Here is a 25213-nt window from a genome sequence, read left to right as displayed (position 1 = left end):
ATGCTATATGGCTATCTGTCAGACTTTTGATGCTATTAGGTAAGTGAACAAAGACTTTTGTGGCAGCATAATTTACCCCCTTCTGAGCCAAAGCGTATGGGCATGTCCCCTTATTTTAACCACATTGCTTCTGTCCTCGAGCGCTGCAGCACAGTCTTCGTTGATTGTAACACGCTGCACCTGCTGCTTGTTTGGTGCTGTAAAGTCGAACAATGATTGCATTGCTTTCTCGTAGTTTCAGGTCTTATTAAGGAATCATCTTGTAGGAAGTGCTGATGACAAAGGAAACTGTGAGACGTAGGGTTAGAGACTTCCCTTTTAATAGCAATAACCCACTTCTTCAATAGCTCTTTCTTCCTCAGAGGAAATCTGTCCGACGCAAATAAGTTAGCAGACGCACGAAGTCACTTAGTTTGTGCCTAAATTTCTCTCATAACCTTATTATTTCTGAAATGCTAAACCTCTTTCCTTATTCCACCGATTCGTACATTTGAGAGCAGAGCAAGAAATCACCTTTTTTTACAAGTCTTCCTTAAAGATCGACAGTAACCTTTTGGCCAACTACAATATGACGACCAGTGTAGACGACTGAAATCTGAATTCAGTGTGAAAGCTATATGCTCAAAGACCGGGATTGTACATTTGGATAGTATATCACTGGTGAGACACTTCAGTTCGATGGTGTGTAGAATCTGTGGTGTCAGTTTGTTTGTAAATAGTCATCGTGGTGTTTAATACGAAGTGTGTTGTGTAAGTGGTTAAGATAGTTGCCAGATCGATAACAGAACATGGAAGGTGATCCGAATAAAAAACCGGAGCCACCATTGAAAGTAAGAATGTGTTTTAGACATAAAATTTACGAATAACGAATTGGCAGCCCATTGGTGATTCTTAATGTTGTAGTACGATAACTCTTTGAGTTTTGCTCTCAGCAAAAGTGCATGACTTAATGTTCACAAGAACGACTGGAATGGCAGAGAAGTACCCGTACGAGATATCCATCACCCCATGCCCTGAGAAATCTTCCAGTGTATGATTGTGGGTAATAGAAATGCATAGACTTCGACTGGCTAATAAGTTAATCGGTCTGATAATGTTCGCCACTCTATTCGCTCATTCTTCACAGAGAAACAAATGCCAATAACCATCTGTGTGCCCTTAATCTAATTATATCACTATAGATTTATGCGGTACATCTAGAGAAGAGAGTTATACTTCAGAGATTAAAGAATTATTTTGTCCATTCCCAGATGATTTCAAAAGTGATGTCGCAAATAGAACTCGGCCGACAACGTTCTGAATGTATCGAGCGTATGATTGTGCAAGTTACACAGAGATTCTTAAAGCTTCCTTTGATGTAGTTAAATCTGGGAAAGATGACTGCTTATGACAAACCCTTTAAAAAGTTGTGTTACACGCGTCTCACTTGTGGTACCGCAGTACTACTATATTTAGTCATCGATATCGTATAAAACTGTTGAGATACTATAATAGTGGCAGATTCGTTATGTAGTTATGTGTCAATAACGTGTCACGTTACATCGGTGCTTTACATATTATTTAACACAAGTCTGTTAACACAAGACATGCAGCACACTTACTCATACAAAACCAAAAATTAGTGTGGTTACACAAGAGCAATAATACTTTCTCTTCTAAATTATGTAGGATTTGTGTGCTACACAGATTTCTGAACAGAGATGTTTGTATGGAACAGGATTGCTTAAGAAGCAGCAGCTGTACCATTCCATTCCAAGTCATCTTGTACAACGTTGTGCATTCTGTTACGCGGAATGATGATAAAAGATTTCACGAGCAATTTTCATATAGATAATTTCAAACCCGTCAATCGAAAAAAATGCACCCTGAAAAGAATGTGAAGTTTAGCTTTGTGTATCTCCAGAAGCAAACGCATGATAAACCTGAAACTCCACACGTGATAACTTACGATCAAAAGATCTTCCAATATAAAATTTAATTCCCCTGCTCCATTCAAATAGTTTACAAATTGAGGGCAAAGATGACAATTTTTGCAAAAACCTGTATTTTGCGAATACAAATGTTTTATTTCACCTTTGATCATCGTAACAAGCATTCAGCGCCGTCAACATTAACACAATAATAATAAAAAACTTGGGCAAGTGTCATCAAGTGCAAGAAAATAATGCAATATTCTAAAAGGCGTCCTTTTACTTAGTCCCTGTGTGGAGAGCGCAGGGAGTGGAACGTTGCAATCGGCTCGTAGCACATAATGCGGCATAGAAGAGACAGAAAAGTTGTTGGCGAGTCGCTACAAGGACCAGTTACACCTTCTTTGTACATATCTGTAAATTATATTAACAATCACTATATACAACACCGCACACGGATCAACACCAATTCTCAACGGCTTGTTATTGTTACGGCGCACAATACCTTACGTATGCCGTGTTGGTAGAGACCAGAAACATTCTGGAGTGGCGCGAAGTCACCGATCACAGGAGGACCAAGTACAAGTGCGAAATCAGTAGATAATTGCATATTTAAGTAAGCGACAATAACAACAAAAAGTTTCCTAAAAGCTCAGTTACAAGATTAATGACCTGGCTTTAGGGAAGCGTCCGATTCTACCCCTGTGCTTTGATCAAAGACGTCATCAATATGAAGGAAACAACTACTTGCAGAGTGTACAACATGGCGACGATGTCATCACTACATACACATGCCAACAAACGCGAACAAAAATAAAAAACGAAACAAGAACGTCTCATTACAACAATAAAATGAAACTAACGGGACAACCGCGGAAAGCAAGGGTTTTGAGGGGGGGGGGGGGAGGACAAATACAAAACAGCGGAATCGGACAATTCCCTTGGCAATACCAAAAAACCACTATCTACAATTTCGAAAATTGAAATCGGACAATTCCCTTACCTGTATTGCTCAAAGCAGCTCTTGATGTCTACCGCCAAACCTGAAATACAAATGCCACAACCACAAAATTCACACATCTACATAACTCATAAGACACCACTGAAACCAAAGCCGCAATAACTCGAAAACCCAAAAAACCCCATGTTCACTAGCTCAATTAAAACACAGTTGAAATACCATAAATATAAAACAGACAAAATATCAGAATTACTGTAGAATAAAACCAAAACAAAAATTACTCATCAACAAAATCATTTATGTTGGCACACACACACATACATACACGAAATGAAAACATACCATAATAACTCACTGAAAACAAAGCATACACTTCCATATCTATGTTACAGCACTGAGTACCCAGACTTAAATCAACTCACACTGCCACAGTGATAGCCAAGACTCAAATGAACCCAATCATACATTAAACTCAATGTGGCACATCCATAACTACAGGGCACCATCAAATACAACAACACAACATCTGCAAACATGAACCAACTCAAAAACACCGTGTCATAGTGACGTCACACACCACAGCACCATTACATCATGCGTCAAAGCAGACAATTGGAATTCGGCATTTCCAATGAACCAAATGACCTACATAGTTAAGTGATGACAAAGGTAAAAAATAATTAATGGATAAATGACAATAAGTACATAAAACAGTAGGATGATGAACAGTTCACCGTAGATCAAATTTTCTTAGACACTCATTACATTTAGTTGCTTAAAATAATCTGGACATGAGTCACATGGGCTAAGTCCTGCAGTGCACCTTATAGCTTTCGTTTCTTATTTAAACACTAATTTTTAATCTACTGAATTACTCCACAATAGTACCCTATCAAGTTGGTGGGAATGAAAGAATGCTAAATATGCATGTAATAGAGGCATTTTTATTGAAAATGCTCCTCAGCTTGTACAGCAGATAGATGGTGTTTACATCTATACTCTGCAAACCACTGTGAAGTGAAGTACCAGTTGTTATGGTTTCATCACGTTCCTTTCTTGTACGGAATGCAGGAAGAATGATTGTTTGAATGCCTCTGTGTGTGCCGTAATTACTCTAAGCTTGTCTTCATTATCCCTATGTGGGAGATGTGTAGGGTGTTGTAGTATCTTGCTAGAGTCATCATTTAAAGCAGGTTCTTGAAACTTTGTTAGTAGATTTTCTCGGGATAGTTTACATTTATCTTAAAGAGTCTGCCAGTTCAGTTTTTCTCAGCATCACTGTAACACTCTCCCATGTGTCAAATAAACATGTGACCATTCATGCTGCCCTTCCCTTTTTATGTTCAGTATCCCCCAGTTAGTTCTATCTGGTTCAGGTCCCACATACTTGAGCAACATTCTAGAATGGGTCGCATGAGTGATTTGTAAGGAATCTCCTTTGTAGACTGATTGCACTTCCCCACTATTCTACCAGATTCTTTTAGACAGTACTTCATTATAAATAACTGTGTCATCTCCAAAAAGTCTGAGGTTACTATTAATATTGCCTGCAAGGTCATTAATACACAACAAGAACAGCAAGGGTTTCAACACACTTGACTGGGGCACAACCGAAGTTACTGCTACATCTGACAATGACTCTCTGTCCCAGATAACATAATGCGTCCTCCCTATCAAAAAGACCTTAATCCGGTCACAAATTTCACTTGATACCCCCATATGATCAAACTTTTGACGATAAGCGTAGGTGTTGTACTGTATCAAGTGCTTTTAAGAAATCAAGAAATACGGCATCTAACTGCATACCTTGACCCAAACCTTTCAGTACATCATCGAGAAAAGTGCAAGTTGGGTTTCACATGATTAATGTTTTTGGAATCCATGCTGGTTGGCATCAAGGAGGTCATTCTGTTCAAGATACGTCATTACGTTTTAGCTCAGAATATGTTCTAAGATTCTACAACAAATCAATGTCAAAGATATTGGACGGCAGTTTTGTAGATCACTTTTATTACCCTTATTGTACAGGGGTGTTATGTGTGCTTTTTTCCAGCTACTGGGCATGGTTTTGTGTTCGAGGGATATACAGTAGAAATGTTAGAAAAAGGGCTAATTCAATTGTAAATTCAGTATAGAGTCTGATAGGGATGCCATTGAACCCTGGAGCTTTGTTCAATTTTAACAATTTCAGTTGTTTCTCCACACCAGTGACACTAATACTGATTTCAGGCATTTTTTTAGTGGTACAAGGATTAAATTGTGGCAATTCCTCTTTGTTTTCTTTTGTAAAGGTACATTGGAAAATAGAGTTAAGCATTTCAGCTTTTGCTTTGCTACCCTCAATTTCAGTTCATGTCTCTTTTGCTAGGAACTGGACACTACTTTGGTGCCAATATCAGCCTTTATATACAACCAGAATTTCTTTGGGTTTCGTGAAAGATCATTTAACAATATTCTGTTACGAGGTGCATTCAAGTTCTAAGGCCTCCGATTTTTTTTCTAATTAACTACTCATCCGAAATCGATGAAACTGGCGTTACTTCTCAACGTAATTGCCCTGCAGACATACACATTTTTCACAACGCTGACCGAGCGAGGTGGCGCAGTGGTTGGACACTGGACTCGCATTCGGGAGGACGACGGTTCAATCCCGCGTCCGGCCATCCTGATTTAGGTTTTCCGTGATTTCCCTAAATCGCTCTAGGCAAATGCCAGGATGGTTCCTTTGAAAGGGCACGGCCGACTTCCTTCCCTAATCCGATGAGACCGATGACCTCGCTGTCTGGTCTCCTTCCCCAAACAACCCAACCCAACCCAACCCCACAACGCTGATGCCATGATTCCATGGCAGCGGCGAAGGCTTCTTTAGGAGTCTGTTTTGACCACTGGAAAATCGCTGAGGCAATAGCAGCACGACTGGTGAATGTGCGGCCACGGAGAGTGTCTTTCATTGTTGGAAAAAGCCAAAAGTCACTAGGAGCCAGGTCAGGTGAGTAGGGAGCATGAGGAATCACTTCAAAGTTGTTATCACGAAGAAACTGTTGCGTAATGTTAGCTCGATGTGCGGGTGCGTTGTCTTGGTGAAACAGCACACGTGCAGCCCTTCCCGGACGTTTTTGTTGCAGTGCAGGGAGGAATTTGTTCTTCAAAACATTTTCGTAGGATGCACCTGTTACCGTAGTGCCCTTTGGATCACAATGGGTAAGGATTACGCCCTCGCTGTCCCAGAACATGGACACCATCATTTTTTGAGCACTGGCGGTTACCCGAAATGTTTTTGGTGGCGGTGAATCTGTGTGCTTCCATTGAGCTGACTGGCGCTTTGTTTCTGGATTGAAAAATGGCATCCACGTCTCATCCATTGTCACAACCAATGAAAAGAAAGACCCATTCATGCTGTCGTTGTGCGTCAACATTGCTTGGCAATATGCCACACGGGCAGCCATGTGGTCGTCCGTCAGCATTCGTGGCACCCACCTGGATGACACTTTTCGCATTTTCAGGTCGTCATGCAGGATTGTGTGCACAGAACCCACAGAAATGCCAACTCTGGAGGCGATCTGTTCAACAGTCATTCGGCGATCCCCCAAAACAATTATCTCCACTTTCTCGATCATGTCGTCAGACCAGCTTGTGCGAGCCCGAGGTTGTTTCGGTTTGTTCTCACACGATGTTCTGCCTTCATTAAACTGTCGCACCCATGAACGCACTTTCGACACATCCATAACTCCATCACCACATGTCTCCTTCAACTGTCGATGAATTTCAATTGGTTTCACACCACGCAAATTCAGAAAACGAATGATTGCACGCTGTTCAAGTAAGGAAAACGTCGCCATTTTAAGTATTTAAAACAGTTCTCATTCTCGGCACTGGCGGTAAAATTCCATCTGCCATACTTCCAGCCATCTCTGGGACTTATTGACAATGAACGCGGCCTCATTTTAAAACAAAGTGCATGTTTCTATCTCTTTCCGGTCCAGAGAAAAAAAATCGGAGGCCTTAGAACTTGAATGCACCTCATACAGTAATCATTGAAGGCCTCACGCAATGCCTTTTGACAGCCAAATGTCTTTCATTTAACATTTCTCTATATATAGTCCTATGCTTTGTGTTACACCTATTATGCACATTCTTTAAAAGCTTCTTCACGGTGATTGTATATCATGGATGGTATCTCCCATTATGAACTGTTCTAATGGCTACACATCTATCCAGTGCATGGTTGACTGTTCTTTTAAAATTGAGCCATAGTTCCTCTACATGCTCCTGCCCTGTGCTGAAAATTTCAAGTTCCTCATTGAGATATGACTCTATTCATCTTTTATCTAGCCTTCTGAACCTATATACAGTATCAGTCTGCTTGTTTTAGATGCCCTTTGCACTTTGATAATCATTGTTGCCACAACCGTGTCATGCTCACTGATACCACTTACAATGTGACATCCTCAAGATCCAATATACTTCCATCATAGGTGGGTTTCTGAACTATCTTTTCTGGGTAGTTTTCAGAGAAGGCATTCAGTAATGTTTTAAATGGTGTCTTATCATGCCCACCTCTAACAAAAACGTTATCTCCCCAATTGATTGTTGGATGATTAATGTACCCACTGATGATTACAGTATGATTGGGGAACTTACACATAGGTGAAATGAGGTTTTCTCTAAATTTTTGGTTACATTAGGGGATGATTCTGGTGTACACTAGAAAGATCCATTTAACATTTTACGCCCACCCATGATACTGAGTCTTGCCCATAAAATTGCACTTGCAGCTTAAATTTCTATCTCGGTGGATTTGAGTTTTTTGTCTGCTGTGACAAATACCACCCCTCCATTTCCCATTTAAGTGTGAGCCTTCGATATACACTTAAATTTTCCCCAAAAATATCACTGCTATTGATTTCAGGTTCCAACCAGCTTTCTGTACCAAATTTTTTGTGAGCTTCACTACTTTTCAGGTGTGCTTTAAACTCTGGCACTTTGTTGCAAATGCTTTGGCATTTAACCACTAGGACTTTAATGTTCTCACCTCTGGGAGGCATTTCTTTCGATCTTACACTGATACTTCTGGGTTCCCTGCACCTATTATTATCTGGATTGGATGGAGAGTTGCCTAATTTAAAAAAAAAAAAAAAAAAAAAACTTGTGTGCACGCTACACACAGTCAGCTACCGAAGTAGCAGCCTCTCATGTGTAGTGCATACCTGACCCATTTAGGGGCACCATAGATTTCTCAAAGGTATGGCACAAGGCCAGGAAGTCGCAGCCTAACTTTTCACATGACTTTCAAAATCTCTGGTACAGTCCTTCCACTCGACTCAGAGCCAAGGGGCCATGATCAGTTCTGGGAACACTGCTGCAAATTGTGAGCTTCGTTGAAACTCTGTGTACAAGGCTGGTTCTCTCAATCTTCTCTGTCGATTGGTGGAATGATCCAAGTACGACCTTGGAACTCAGACAACAGGGGTCATTTGTTCCAACGTGTGCTGCAATCTGAAGTTCCTTGCAGCCTGTTCCCTCAGTGGCTGCTGGAGTAGCCTTTTCATCATTTTGAATGAGGCCTCCTGGTTTAAACATTGAGTGCACCAGTAACCTTTCATGTCTCTTGATGCCATTTCCCTAAGGGGTACCATCATTCACTGTATGTTTAACTGCTTGCCCTTTTGCTTTTGCCTCCTCTTGACACCAAACAAAACAGGTGATGTGTGCCCCATTAGCTCAGATTCATTTTCAGTGAAAGACAGCACCTCAGACTCATTGGTTAGGGGGACTGATATAACACTGAGTCCTCCTCGGTCCCTGTTGACACTGTAGAGGGTGCCTATATCTACCACTGGAATGTCACTCACAGTCAGGTGGATGATTAATGACAGATCACATACTCTCTGCAGGGGAGACAGATCTACAGGACAGATGGTACTGGTATGTGACTCTTGGGAGCTCTTTCAATATGTTGATTTGTAGCTGCTGCCAATTATTTAACAGTAGTCAGGGTGATTTCCAGATGCTTACGAATGTCAGGCAACTCACACCGTGTTCAAGAACAGGATTCACATTAGGGCTGCATTTTGACTGGTGCAGTGTATTACAGGACAGTCAGCAAATAAGTACAAGCTGTGAATACTGTTTATCTTTTATGTCTGTTTAGCTAAAGAACTACTAACTTCCTATAAGAACGGAAATAAATAAACAATAGGAGATTTCTGTTAAGGCAATAGAAAAACCTGCAGTAAAAATTTCTAATTTCCTAATACTATTTGAGGTTGGTTATAATTATTAGCAAACTCGAAAATAGAGTTAATTTACAATAAATGTATATAATATATACTCCTCTTTAAGGTAAAACTAGATGTAACACAATATGTTAGTTAGAATATCTGCTACAGTAACTAAATCACAAATGCCGATTTACTACAAATTAGATTATGCACAGATAGTAACTTCTGAAAATTCTCTAAAATGTAAACCAAGTAGCACACGATGAGTGTTATCATCTGCATGTAGCACTGCATCACATGGTACAACTGTAAGTAAATCTTTTATGTAAATAATGAAAAGGAAAATTCAGGATGGAATGTAACAATATTATGAGAAGGGAAGTAGCTACTCACTATGTAGCAGAGACACTGAGCTGCAGATAGGTACAACAAAAAGACTCTCGCAATTAAAGCTTTCGGCTGTTGGCCTTCATCAATAAAACACACACACACACAAAAAAACTGCAGTCTCAGGCAACTGAAACCACACTAAGTGGCTAAAAACATTTTTAGTCTGATGATAGCAGCTGTATTATGCTCTTGGCCCTAAGCGACCTTGCAGTTGTCTTTATATCCCACAGAGTATTTTATATGGTTGATAGTTATGTTATACTTTTACATTTCAATTTTTATTCTTATGACATTTCTGCTTGATGAGAGCACTTTTGCTCAGATGTTTTAAGCCATGGTGCAATTAATGTGTTCCGTGTAATCTTTTGCTCTGATGAAGATTGCCTTAGTGCAATCAAAACCATGGTGAATTGACAAAATTTTGTGCAACCAAAGTGGTTGTATGTACTTCCTGTAATTAAATAGTGTATGGTTGCTGGATTACAGCCAATAAAATGTTTAAAATTTCTACTTCAACTGTTTCCTATTGGTCAAGTAAGAGTGCATTAAGCATTCTCTCTCACTCTATAGTGGTAGATTTTTTTTTTTAGGGAATGTTGTGGGAGGCCATATAGGGTGCTTTGCCGAGGTTCGGCAATTGTTGGTAATATCTGTATTTTCAAAACAGTTGTAGATTTTTCCTACCATGCTCTCAACTGTTTTATCATAAATGCTGGATATGAAACCATACTATGAAGAACTAAGTATTTCATTAGATTCAGAATATTGACTCATCTGTTTATGCAAGCAGTATTCTATTATTTTTGATATTATGGATATAAGTAATATAGGTTGACAGTTATCTGGATATGCCGTATCTCCTTCCTTATGTACTGGTCTAGCTACAGATAATTTCAAACATTCCAGATATATACCTTCACTTAAGATGTTATTGATTATTTTCGTCAATAGCATTAGAATTTAATTTCTGACATATTTAATAGTACAATTTGAAAGGCCATAGTAATCCTCTGATCTAGAATTATGATATTGTTACCTTAGTGACGACTGATAAAATGCGCCTTTAGAATATTGGGTAGAATTGGTGTCTGGTATACTTTATCCTCACAGTTTATTTCCTTTGCAGCTTTGTATTTATTCACTGAGTTCAGTAGATACATATCTTTCTCTTTGCACATTGATTTCAGACCTATAAATCTTTTTCACCTTCACATACCTTTCGTTGTCAGCACTATTATTCTTTGACCTATCATAATAGAGTGGTATTATGATTCCTATTCTACTTAGATGTGTGCTGTACCATTTTTTTTAGATTTTGTGGTTTAGTGCAGCAACTCTGTGTTGGTGTTTTCTTGTAACATTTAGGGCAACATGCTTCAAAATGTTGAGCTAATAGTTCTAAAAATTTGTTGGTAAATTCATTAGCATCTACAGTGGTTATTATTTTGTCCTATTTTATTAAATTGCATTTAAATATCAATTGGTTTATCTTTAAGTCATTAATTGGTCTTATAATGTTTCTATCTTCAGTGGATGTTTCAGTTATTTTACTGTTAAGAGTTTGAGCCATAGTCCCTCATCATCAGAAATGCATAGTTTGACTGTATCAATTTCTGTATTGCTTCAATGAAAATCACTATTATATTATCTAGACATTCTTCCTGCCTTGTAGATTTGTAATTTATACAACAGAAGTTAAAGGATCTTAATGTTTTTATCAAATGATAAACATTCATGTTCTTGAACCTAATGTCTATGTCGTTATCACCAAATATTAATATTCTGTAGTCTTTTTACTGGAATCGCAAGAGGATCAGTTTCTTCAGAAGATCCACGAACAAGTCTTCATAGTGCTTTGGAGGGGGGGAGGGGGGGGTTGTTTATACTGATGCTACTATAATTTCCTGTTTTGGCAACATTATGGCTACAGCTTCAAATTTTATTTCTGTGCATACTTGAATTACTTCTGTAATTTTGGACATTAGGTTCACACTATTTTTAACATAGACACGTACACCACAATTTTTTAACACTTGTTCTGCAGCAGCTGGTTGCCAATTCATATCCAAATGGTGCACTTAATTTTAATTTTTCGTCATTAAGCCAGAGTTCATTTATTGGAAGTACACTGCAGTTTCACTTTTCCAGCCGGCAACAAAGTTCATTGAGTTTATTCTTAAGAAACTGCAGATTAACATGTAAAAACATGACACTTGGGTGTTCTAATTGATGTCAAACTATAGAATTTTCTTCTCTTACATTAGTACTGGATCTAGGGTTCAAGGGAGAGTTTGTTTGTGTTCTTTGGCCAGATTGCATTTGTGGTGATGTTTTTTTTCTCTGATATTTGCCACTAATGTATTTTACTGACACCTTCCTCTGCTTACTCAGTGCCATGAAAAATCTTCACTTAATCCAGCTGGCCTGCTAGGTGTCAGGCCTCGAACACCTCTGCTGTGTGGTTACAGTTGCTGATGGTTCCAGTGTTCTTAATCTCTGTGGCTGCCCTTATTTGGCTGTCGCTGTAGCTGATGATTTTTCTGTGTGTACTTTTGGCACCTGTGAATTGCTGCACATGCTGTCCCTTGATGATAATTTACCATTATCACACTAGTTTCTGTATCTACTTTTTGTATCATTACGCCAAAACTAATCTGTTGAAAAATTATGCGTATTTCTCACTTATTTTCACTAATTTAACTACATTCATGGGGCTTTCACATTGCACTTGGCATCTTGATTCGTTCCACTGTGTTTCACTGCTTCAGCTTTCCTTTCTCCCACTACTTTTTTGATGCACTTAAGATAACATAAATAACCACCCAGAAGGATATATAGAATAGTTTCCTATGCTGCATTTGGAACTTACATAACTACTGCCTTTTCCGTCCAAGGACTATAGTCAGGAAAGCACACTGCTAAGCTTAATGTATAAGAAAGCACCCTTTTACAAAAACTATTTCCTTCAAACTCTTTTAACCCAGTTTCAGTAAAATGACCATGTTCTCGACCCTGTAAAAAACTAGATTTGTTTTTCCAATCAAACATATAGAGTCCTAAAAACTAATGGGGACAAGGTGAAAGTGCAGTGAAAATATGCACACATTATGCTGGTACTGAGTTAAATGTTACATCTTTCAGTATATTTTGCTACTATCTAGGAAACGTAAAATCGAAAGTCCTAATGAAAACGAAAGAGACTTTGCACCAGAAAATTTGAAAAACTTCAAAAACAGTAGTTTTTTTTTGTTTTGTTTTTTAAACTTCTCTAATGCATTCAGCTCTATAATTCTTTTTATAAAAAATAAAGGCATAAGGAATCTAGTAATAAGAACATAGCATCTGCCATTGCTAGCTATTTCATACAGGATGGTCCACAGAAAATAATTGTGTACAAGCAGTGATCCATATTGTTTGAGACAAACGGGTCACAAGGCAATATATCAATTTTATTGAAGTAGGAATAAAAATTTGGAGTCTGTCATGCCTTTATTGCATGACCACAGATCGAAATTTGCATATGAAAGTAATTAAATTTTATCCAAAGGAAGACAAGCTTATTATCGTAATGGATTTTGCTGAAAATTATTCATTTATCATTCAGAATGCAGTGCAAGGTTTCCATGGGGAAAATAGTCGAGCAAAAGTTCATCCATTTGCGATCTATTTTCCCCAATATCAGAAGGTGGGATCTATGAGTTTTTGCAATTCCTATGACATGGCACATTTAGGCATACTGTTCAGGTTTTTGTCAAGGAGCTAATCAAATGTGTAAAAACCCACTGTGCTCTGATTTCCCACATCCATTATTTCAGTGATTTCCCCAGTGCACAATGCAAAACTTTCAAAAATTTTCTCAGTTTGTAAGAAGAAAAGTTTAAACTGGAGCCTACTCTAGTAGGAACTGGAGAAAATCATCATTTTTTTGTCAGCTGCTGAAACAACTACTTAGGTCAGCATAGTTTGAGGTGATGCATCTTCTTTTCTGGCCAAGATTAGTGACAGTGGAGGAAGTATGATAATACCGGACTTCCAGCCAGGACAATATTCTGCATGCATTTACGAAAAAAAGTGAATTGGAAACTTCTGCAAGACTTCCATTGAGCAAAAGGACACTTTAATAAGTTTTGTGCACCACATAGCCCAGAAAATTAATTTTATTGACCACCATGGAGTGAAAAGTGCTGGGCTCCGTAACAGCACATTATTGCAGTTATTCCAGCTCTATCAGGGACAGCATCTGGCTGTCAGTTTTCCTTGTGATATTCAATGAAACTTCTAAAAAATTCAAATAGCTTGGAGAAAACATAAGCTCATGATCCTAAAAGAAACCCCTTCTAACTTTGGTCTGGGACACTTAAAGAAATCTGTCATCAGACTTGAGACTCTGTGGTAACAAACTCCTGTCAGGCTTGGGATCCTATGGTGAAGAAACCTATGCATGGTTGTCATGAGACAGCTTTGGGTATGGCCCCCATGGTAATGGGGGTGCTGATTTTCTTACTTTGAAAGAAACCAATGGTTGGTAAGCCACCATGGACCATAGCTATATATTTATACAATTTTTCACCAGTACAATGATGTTTCCCTTAAACTGCATACTATGCAAACAGAAGATATGCTATACGTTAGACCAGAATTAAACCACCACATCAATAATATCATGAAATAAGAAGACACATTCAAATTCTCAAGAACACGAATTCTTTTCTAAAAAATTCTAGTCAGACTGCTATGAATGCCAAAATTTACATATGTGACCATGGTGTAAACTTTAAGGCAGTTTATAAACTGTGTTGCAGCTGTTGTGCAAAAAATTTACTACTGTGATCTAGAGTGATTGGTAATGCACATTTATATTGTAAAGTTCATTACTTGTTTTATTCTGTAGTTGTTACACCAGAAATACTGTTTGAAATGTATCATTTTGAGTTGTGACAAACGACACCCTTAGTTATTTCGTACTTTTTCAAGTTTTTCTGATTCATACTCACTTCCTGTTCATTAGTACTTCAGATTTTACATTTCCTGGACACTGCTAAACAGTGGTAAAAAATAATGTCACATTTAACTTGAGCACCAGCGGAATAAAAGCATATCTTCTCTGCACCTTCAGCTTGCAGAACCAAATCTAGTTTTTTAGATGTTTTAAAACATATTCTTTCTAATCAAAATTGTTTAAACAGTTTGAAGAGAATAGTTTATTGTAAAAGTGGACTGAAAATACATCTTTCTCTGTTTTTACAAAAACTATCAACTTTGCTTTCATTTTGTAAACTATTGGAATTACAACTGTTTACACGTATATATCTCCCCCCCCCCCCAATCCCCCCCCTCCCCAACAGAAAAAATTCTAATCGTGTTGACAGACTTATCTGTAGTTTAGTCTGAGGTATAGATTAGGTTGGAAAGTAACAATATTCTTGTGAGTTGGTGAAACTGATGAATGTGAAAGAAAGAAGCCTGGTTGTGGTGACAGACTAATCTGCAGCTTAGCCTGTTTGAAAAAATTGCCACTGATATCACATTACATTTGCCACGTTATTTACAACATTTGTTTTATGTTTCCTGTATCACTGGCCAAAGCTAATGACTAGTAAAAAATATTTCTTTTATCTAAATTAAAAATAATGGTAAATCATACTATCTCAGGTTCTGTAATTAGGTACTCTTGTTAATAAACCTGTACAGTTCTTCTTTTTAAGTAGGCCTATATGGTTGTTTCAAACATAGTATGGCACGGTCAACACACACAGATGTGTCAAAATGTGATCATTGTCGAATTAAATGTCACCTGACGGTATTACGACACATGAAGCAGTAAGGAAAGTGTATGACTGGAGCAAAGATAAACAGGGAATTATTATAGAAGCAATACTTGCTGCAAGTGGGGAAATACACTGACAAAAGCAAGGCCTAGGAAAGAGCATCTTGGAAATGGTCCAACTGTTCATTCAGTGTTGCTGTGAACATCTACAGAAAGTGGTTGAAAGACAGTGAAATCCTGTGATGTTGGACATCCCCACCTTATCATAGAATGGGAAGGTCAGTGGTTCGCCTGCTCTGTAAAGCAGGATAGGTGACGGTCTGTAGCAGATTCGATGACAGAGTACTATACTGGTTTTTGGAGCACACCATTAAGCACATATGTGACTCCACAACAGACTATGTGTTTCCACTTCTCTTCAACAACATTGTCAATTATGATTCCGGTATGCACAAGATCATCAGGATTCGACCATGGATCAATGGAAATGTGGCTCCTTGTCAGATGAATCATGCTTCTTATTATACCAGGAGGATGGTTGTATCTGGATATGCAATTGTCCACCTGAATGATTCCAGAAACATGCTCCACTCAATGAACACAGGCAGATAGGGGTAGTATTATGCTATGGGGGGACATTCACCTGAGCTTTCATGGGACGTGTGGTTGTAGTTGAAGACACTGTGATAGCTGTGGACTACATGAAGATTATTGCAACCAGCAGCATCCCTTCATGCTTGATGTCTTCCTAATGACAGCAGCATCATCCAGTAGTGACACATCGCCAGAAGTGTGCTACAGTGGCATGAGGAACACAATAATGAACTCTCATTGTTGGCTTGGCACACAGATTTGTGTAATCTGAGCCTGATGAAACACATCTGGCAGGCTACCATCCCCACACACATAAACCACCAGCCCTTAATTTAGGGTAGTTTTGTGACTTGTGCATAGACATCTGAAGCTGCATACCTCCAGAATCTGGCAATGAACTGTCGAACCCATGCCGTGCAAAATCCCTGCTGTATTGCATTCCAGAGGTGCACTAATCCACTATTAAGCAAGTAGCCTTAATGTTTTGGTTAATCAGTATAGTTCTTTAAATTTCTCCCTGAAGCCTTGTTTTGGTGATAAGATTTTGATCTGTATGACACACTTCTTCTCTAACCTCTCCATGTGTAGCATATATAGGATGCAGTGAGTAGCCGAATCTACTCTTCCAGAAATTTTCCTCAGTGGGAATGTGCTGGTGCTTGTTTTAGAAAAAAAATGTTGATATGAATCTCCTAAATTATGTCCCAGCTGAAATATATCAAACATAATACCCTGGAATTTATTGTTTCATACTTTTTTTTTTATGACCAAGTCTTCAAGCATATGACACACATCATTGGCTGTATTTTTTGTCTATTTGTTCATTGGACAGTTTGCAGGTATCTACATATATACTGTCCTGTTTGTATTCACAAATAAATTATACGTTTGTTATAACAGGCAAATAAATTATTCTCACTGAAATGTGTTAGCCTTTATCTTTCTCAGAGAAACTCTTTATTCCAGTTCTTCTGTTGAGCATGTATTTAATACACTTGAATTGCATGTAACCTTTAGTGAATAGCATAGCAGAATCTTGTCAAAAGACCTTCCACGAGATGAATAAATTATAATCATAATTAAAAGCTGTCAGTGGCAGAAAAGTTTGTGTCCAGATACTTATGGATTACATAGGAACTGAAATTGAAATTTCATAAGCAAAAATGCTGAACTTTTTTTTTTCAAATGTTCCATTACAAAGGATTATCCATGAGTAGTGTAGATTAGATTAGATTAGATTAGATTAGATTAATACTAGTTCCATGGATCATGAATACGATATTTCGTAATGATGTGGAACGAGTCGAATTTTCCAATACATGACATAATTAGGTTAATTTAACAACATACTTAAGTTAATATAACAACTTTATTTTATTGTTTTTTTTCTTTATTTTTTATTTTTATTTTTTTTTATTTTTTTAAATATTTTTTTGTTTTTTTTTTCTTAATTTATATCTAAAAATTCCTCTATGGAGTAGAAGGAGTTGTCATTCAGAAATTCTTTTAATTTCTTCTTAAATACTTGTTGGTTATCTGTCAGACTTTTGATACTATTTGGTAAGTGACCAAAGACTTTAGTGCCAGTATAATTCACCCCTTTCTGTGCCAAAGTTAGATTTAATCTTGAATAGTGAAGATCATCCTTTCTCCTAGTATTGTAGTTATGCACACTGCTATTACTTTTGAATTGGGTTTGGTTGTTAATAACAAATTTCATAAGAGAGTATATATACTGAGAAGCTACTGTGAATATCCCTAGATCCTTAAATAAATGTCTGCAGGATGATCTTGGGTGGACTCCAGCTATTATTCTGATTACACGCTTTTGTGCAATAAATACTTTATTCCTCAGTGATGAATTACCCCAAAATATGATGCCATATGAAAGCAATGAGTGAAAATAGGCGTAGTAAGCTAATTTACTAAGATGTTTATCACCAAAATTTGCAATGACCCTTATTGCATAAGTAGCTGAACTCAAACGTTTCAGCAGATCATCAATGTGTTTCTTCCAATTTAATCTCTCATCAATGGACACACCTAAAAATTTGCAATATTCTACCTTTGCTATATGCTTCTGATTAAGGTCTATATTTATTAATGGTGTCATACCATTCACTGTACGGAACTGTATGTACTGTGTCTTATCAAAATTCAGTGAGAGTCCGTTTACAAGGAACCACTTAGTAATTTTCTGAAAGACAGTATTGACAATTTCATCAGTTAATTCTTGTTTGTCAGGTGTGATTACTGTACTTGTATCATCAGCAAAGAGAACTAACTTTGCCTCTTCATGAATATAGAATGGCAAGTCATTAATATATAATAAGAACAACAAAGGACCCAAGACTGACCCTTGTGGAACCCCATTCTTGATAGTTCCCCAGTTTGTAGTGTCCCAGTTTAACTCTCACACCACTGCTACCATGTGTGATATAGTATCAGCAGTGTTGACGAACAGCTGAAATGGCTAAAACTGGAGAATGACCCAGGGTCCAATGGTATCCCTATTAGAGTATGTACAGAATTTGCAGGTGAGTTAGCTTCTGTTTTAACCATCATATACAGTTGATTTTTCAAACAGAAAACTCTGCCCAGTAGTTGGAAAAAACAAATTCACACCTGTCTACATGAAGGGGCAGCACAATTTGTCCACAAAATGAGTATCCAATACCTTTTACATATGTGTTTTGTAGAATCTTGAAACATATTTTCAACTCATATGTAATAAGGTACATCAAACAGAATGATGACCTCCATGCTGACCAACAAGGATTCTAAAAGCTTCACTCGCACAAAACTGAACTCATACTTTTCTCGTGTGACATCCTGAAAGCTGTGAATCAGGGCAGTTACAAGCATGCAGTATTTTATTACTTCCAAAAATTGTTTGACTCAGTACCACACTAGCATTTAGTAATGAAAATATGTGTCTTTTGATATCACACTAAATTTGTGACTGGATTGAGGATTTCATGCTGGGAAAGACACAGCATGTTGTCTTGGGTGTAGAATCATCCAGTAATGTAGGAATAACTTCAGGTATGCCCTAGGGAAACAAGTTAGGACCCTTAGTTTTCATATTATATATTAGTGACCTGGCAAAGAATATTAATAATATCCCCAGACATTTTATATGTGATGCGTTTATGTAGGCCTATAATGAATTACTATCTGAAGGAAGCTGCTCCAGTTCCCTCAGTGCCATACAATACTACAGTTAATGTTCTCAGCAGAGACGGTGGACCAAACCATAAGGACTCCCTTCTTCTCCTGAAATAGTAGAAAAACATATCATTCAGCTTCGTACTGTGAATTATGTGAAATGATTGTGCAGTTATTGCACTCAATCATGCCTGTGGATAACAGTGTGACACCATGTATGGGTCCTCTTCCGGCTATCACCTTGCTGTTGAGTTATAGAGCTATACAGCTGTAAGATGTTGAGTAGGTTGTGATGAATGGCAAAATGACAAGTTACAGTTAGTGCAACCAGCTATCTGGCTGTGATGTATCTCACATCTGCCCATCCGACATGATCAAGTCAGCTTGACATGTCTCCAAGTGGGGCGTTGTCTGCCAATTCATGGCTTTTCTGACTCTTGTGAGAGACTCTCCAATCTGAGATGATCAGTACCTGACATTGAGTCATTTGACAAAATGTTAAAAATTTTGTTTATTGTTTGGACTACAGCTTAATCTTTTAGGCTGGGGACTTTAGTGTATTGTAGAGTGACTGGCTAATTTTGTTTTTACCTGATGAGCATACAGAGCCATATTTTTTTGCTATTAGAAAGACAGACTGACCTTCGGCCGGGAAGAAAAGCTGGCTTACATGGAGCATTGGACACCGTATCACCTTGTGACTCCGTACACTTCTCCCAGCTGTGAGCCAGTGGAAGCATGCCAAAAAAGCCTCTTTCAGAATAGAATTTAGCTCAGCTGTTGTGGCTGCCATAATGTTATCTCTTGTTTGAAATTACATTCCTTTCAATGGCCTCTTTAGTTTGGGGAACAGTCAGAAGTCGCAGAAGGCCATATCAGGAAAATAAGTAGCTGTTGAAGCACATAGGTTATATATGTGCAGCTATCTTCAAACTGGTTGTATCACTCCTTAATCTGTATGATGCCCATAGCATCGTCACCAAAATCTGTCTAAATCTTCTGAATGGTTTCTACCTGGCTGTTAATTGGTTTCTGACAAAAGTGCTTCAGTCATTCCATCATTTCTCTCACAATGAAAAGCCGACACAAGCATTACATGCTAACTCACTCAGCTGCTGCTTGCCAGCAGTTGATGCTATCAACAGGCGGGAAAAATTCACATGTGTGCAGGAAAGTTCAGGGTCAGTTCATGCTAGAATGCTAGACTCATATCCATCAGGTGTTCACAAAAAAAGGAGGGCGGGAAAGGAGGGCGGGGGGGGGGGGGGGGGGGACATAGATACAGATACTTTTCCAACAGACCTCGTAAGTATTACTTAACCATCAGTTTTATGTTATGGTTAAAAAATACTAACACGTATTACCTACTGAAGAATGTAACAATTGGTGGATGCCGACTCGGGGAAATATTAAATTGGTTTCCGGATTCCATAGAAATGTGGGAACGCATAAGGCAGTGCTGAGACTAAGACATTTTGAAAAAAGACTTACATATGGAGAGGGGGTGCGGGGGCAGAGGTGTAAAAATTGTTGAGGGCGGTCAAGACTTGACAATACTTAAGTATATTTCAATAGTTACACAGAGATGAAGAGGAAGAATTGTTCACATACATGTCTGTTAATGATCTGTAGTTGATGTGTTCCAAATTGTAATAACGAGATACTATATATACATATCTTAAGAAGAAGTGGATGTCATTTTGTAGAAGTTGATTTTTCTAGAATGACTTTTCCGCTAATGCAGGAGGAGTTACGCTGGTGATGGAGTCTCCGCCTCGAAATAACTTCACAGTCATTGTACCAGTGGACTGCCACACAAATAAAAGCAAGTGAAATCAGGCAATAATGGCAATGCAAAAATTATTTGCATGACTAACTGGTACTCACAGCATAGAACATTTCAAGCTTTTTACATTAATGTTGTGCCTCAGAGTAAACAACCGAGTTGTTGTTTCCATTTTATACACAATATTTCAATGAACAAGCCAACTGTCTTTTCAAGTTACTGTGATTTTTGCTACTTGATTCATTTATTACAACCATCACATCCACCAGAATTAGTAAATAAAGTGCGTAGTAGGCATTGGGACTCACTCAGCTATACATACAGGTGCAAGACCAACAATACCCTTTCACAGTCTGGTTGGAGTCCAGGCAGTGAGTATATGTAACAGCAAAACTCGCAGCATCTGAAGAAGACAATTCTGGTTCAGTTGTTGAAATATTGCATAGAAAATGGAAATAACAACTCGGCTGGCTGCCCAGAAGCACACCATTAATCAGTCATGCTAAGGAGATCTGTGAAATCATGTAACTTTTTACATTTTCATACAGTGTTTTCAGCTCAGTTTATTTTTGCATCTAACATTACTCCTGGATTCTCAATGAGGAAATAAATTTATGATTGTCATATTTATGGCTAATAATGGGAGAAATTCTGGAAATTTTGACCTTATGAGCCTAGAATAACCAAAGAGGACCATTTGAGTTTTCGGATGGAATGACTGTCAACCCTATGTTGTGATGTTGCACATCATTCTGGTAGAGTGACAAGTAACTCTGCATCTGCCTAGCTGGTGAATGATCATAGCATCACCACGAAATGCAGTACCTGTATGATCCTCAGGTGTGCTCCACCAGTCATCATCCCAGATTGCAGTAATGCAGCGCAAAACTGAGTAAAAGCACGAAGTATGACGTCTCTGCAAGGCAGAAGAAGGATGTTGAAACATCATGAATGTTATTCTAATGTCAGAAATTGAGATGTATCATCATGTAATGTTCCCTATCTTGTAAAGTTCAGAACATAAGATATTATTGTCTCTTGTGAGATAATATAAGAAGTTTATTACAGAAGAAATGTTTCATAATCATTTATAAAAGTTCAGGTTATGGTGAAGCCTTTTGATTTCATACCGTGATGCAAGGGCAGAAGCACAAGTTGATGGGGATCTGCCCTGTGTTTTAGCTAATGCTGAGACATGCGTGTCTAGGGTTTTAAAGTTTTGTGATGTGTCTGGACTCTGGCCTAAACTTTTAGGCTGGAGGTTTTAGTGTATTGCAAAGTGGCTGGCTCCTCCCTTTCTTCCTTACGGTCAACCAGCCACTTCCATGTGCTATATTGTTTTAGCTCCCTCTACCACTTTCTTCCTGTGTTGTCCATTTGCCCGCATCTCGTGGTCGTGCGGTAGCGTTCTCGCTTCCCACACCCGGGTTCCCGGGTTCGATTCCCGGTGGGGTCAGGGATTTTCTCTGCCTCGTGATGGCTGGGTGTTGTGTGATGTCCTTAGGTTAGTTAGGTTTAAGTAGTTCTAAGTTCTAGGGGACTGATGACCATAGATGTTAAGTCCCATAGTGTTCAGAGCCATTTGAACCATTTTTTTGTCCATTTTTTACTGCTGACAGCATGCTTCGTCCCACGCTTTGGTGTGGGTAGGCACATATTTTTCCAAGCTTGTTACCTGTGTGTTACGTTCTGTTTTATCTTACTGTTTGAGTATTTTCTTGACACCCGTCTCAATCTGTGACTGCGCGGGCACTGAAGACCTTGCCGTTGTGCGCCCATACAACCCTCTCCATCATCATCATCATCGATTTCAGTATAATCAAGACTGCATCAGCAAAGAAGTCCTTCATAATTGCTGTGGCATGATCCAAAGATAATTTGATTTTGTTTGAAGATGTTCAGAGTTACAAAAAGTCAGCAAGCTCAAATCAGAACACAAATATATTTAAAAAGGGGAAGATTTCATTCCAGCAATTGTGATAGGACCCAGACGTATTTATGCTGGAAGTCGATAACTATTGAGAAAGGAGATTAACAATAATTACACTATTATGGAAATAATAGAGTGCCACTTACCATATAGAGGAGATGTTAAGTTTCAGACAGGCACAACAAAAAGACTGCTATACATTTGATCTTTGAGCTAAAAGGCCATCTGCTAAAGGAGAAAAACCATACACATTCTTGCAAGCACAACTCACGCACATTTGACCATTGTCTCAGGCTACTGAGGCCGTCTGAAAGCAACAGTACCTGATGCGAGAAGCAGGCTCTGGTAGGGAGTGGGAGGGATAGCAATGTAGGGGTGGTAAAGGGTATAGTGTTGCTTACGGGAGCATGCAGGGATGTGGCAGAGACAGGGCAGGGCTGCTAGGTGCAGTTGGGATATTTGGGGAGGGGGAGGTGGAGCAGAAATGGAGAGTATTGGAGCGGAAAAAAGACGAATGGTTGCGTTGATGGAATAGAAGGCTGTGTAGTGCTGGAATAGGAGCGGGGAAGAGGGTAGGTAGTTAGAGAACAGTGACTAGCAAAGGTTGCAGCTAGGGAGGTTATGGGAATGTAAGATATATTGCAGAGAGAGTTCCCAGCTACACAATTCAGAATAACTGGTGTTGTTAGGAAGGATACAGATGGCACAGGCTATGAAGCAGTCATTGAAGTGAAGCACATTGTGTTGGAGAACATCTTCAGCAGCTGGATGGTCCAACTGTGTCTTGGCCACAATTTTTTGGTGGCCATTCATGCAGAAGCCAGCTTGTTGGTTGTTGTGCCTATGTAGAATGTGACTTGTTGGGTTAAGGAGGACGAGTTGAAGTGTGAAGTGAATAATGGAAAAGGTTTTGAAATTCTGGAGGACTGTGTGCAAGGTATCTTCATCCTCCACCAGATCACGAAGACATCATCAATGAGTTTGAACCAAATAGGGGTTTGGGATTCTGGGTGATTTTAGTGTAGAGGGAACTGGCATCAATAGTGATGAGCAGTGTGCCGTGTATAAAGGAACAGGAACTCTGGAGAGCTGGTAGAGGAAATGGTTGCTGTCTTTTATGTAGGAGTGCTAGTTATGGGTAATAGGCCGGAGATGTTGGTCCAGAAGAGGAGAGATTCTCTGAGTAGGAGCACAGTGACTGGCCCCAATGGGGTTGGGTTTGTGAACTTTAGGAATCATTTAGAAGATAGGAGCATAGAGAGTGGTTGGAGTGAGGTGAGGGGTTCTGGGACAGTTCTAAAGCTTTGAGGCGAGACTGGGGAACATGGAATGGTGTCGCTGTGACAGTGCTTGTAGGTGGACAGATCTGACAGCTGGCAGAGACCTTCCACAAGGTAATTTCTGCAGTTTGAAACCTTAGTGGTGGGGCCTTTGTCAGTAGATAGTATTACAAGGTTGGATTCAGTTTTTTAGGTTGTAGGTTGTAGTTCTGTTGTGGATGTGAAGTTAGCTTCCTGTGTTGAGGGATTTGTGGAATGACAGTGAGGCAAGGATTGAGGTTAAGAAATTTTGGAACGTTAACATTGGGTTGATTTGGAGGCAATGGGGTATATCATGGTTGAATGTAGGAGTGAAATGAGTCAGGCAGGGTTCAACATTGGCTTTGGATTGAGTCTGATTGGTAGAGTTGGTGGCGAAAAAGTGCTTCCTCTGTAGGGACTGGGAGAAGTTGAGAAGTTTTTTTAACAAGTTCAGCATGATTGAATCTGGGAGTGGGGCAAAAGGTAAGAGCTTTGGAAAGCACTGATACTTCTGTGGGACTGAGGCTTTTGGAGGAAAGGTTCTTGACTGTGTTTTGGGTTCTGGATTTTGTATGTTGGTGGGAGGAGGTTTCTGAGGGTGTGGTAAGTGTTAAAGACCTGTGAGATAGGATTTGTCAGCTGTGAGGGGATATTTGGAGGTTGTTGTAGAGGTGTTGGATACTTGTAGTCCAAGGCAAGAGTAGGTGGTAAACAGGTTGTAGAATTTTTTGAGGTTGCTCTGTTCATGCTGCTGTAGTTCCTGGAGGGCAGGAGTTTAATTGTGAGAGATGGGATGCAAAAATTTGGGATTGCAAAGCAGGAAAATTTTATGGTTGGAGAGGAGGTATTGCAAGGAGGTGTGGGCCTGATTTACATTGTTTTGCTGGACTAGGTTGATGAGGGCTAGTCACAAAAAGATTGTAACAGATGGAGCTTGCGAAAAGAAGATGAAACATGAAGAAGTAGGGGCCAATAATGAAAGGCGAAAATCAATTGAAATCGATGTGAAAACACAATGAGACAAAGAGACATATTAAAAAAAAAAAAGACAGTGTGGGATGCAGGTGGGTGGTCAGTATGTATGATGGCAGGAACAGCAAATGTGAATGTAGTAGGTGAGTTTACCTTGTGCTTGCTGGGGTACAAGACGAGAAAGAGGGTGGGGGGGCGGGGGGGGGGGTGTCT

The 25213-nt window shown here is 39.0% G+C and overlaps 1 protein-coding gene across 1 annotated transcript in view; it reads left to right on the top strand.

The window, feature by feature from the left end:
- The first annotated feature begins 645 nt into the window (after positions 1 to 645).
- LOC126252683 (ATP-dependent RNA helicase abstrakt) overlaps positions 646 to 25213 on the top strand; it is a 152313-nt gene continuing 127745 nt past the window's right edge. Inside the window, exon 1 of the mRNA XM_049953587.1 lies at positions 646 to 830. Coding sequence (XP_049809544.1) covers positions 789 to 830 — 42 coding nt within the window. The 5' untranslated portion in view covers positions 646 to 788. The remainder of the gene's footprint in view (positions 831 to 25213) is intronic.

The sequence above is a fragment of the Schistocerca nitens genome, chromosome 4 (assembly GCF_023898315.1).
Source record: "Schistocerca nitens isolate TAMUIC-IGC-003100 chromosome 4, iqSchNite1.1, whole genome shotgun sequence".
In the NCBI taxonomy this organism is placed as follows: Eukaryota; Metazoa; Arthropoda; class Insecta; order Orthoptera; family Acrididae; genus Schistocerca; species Schistocerca nitens.
This window is presented reverse-complemented; position numbering and strand designations above follow the sequence as displayed.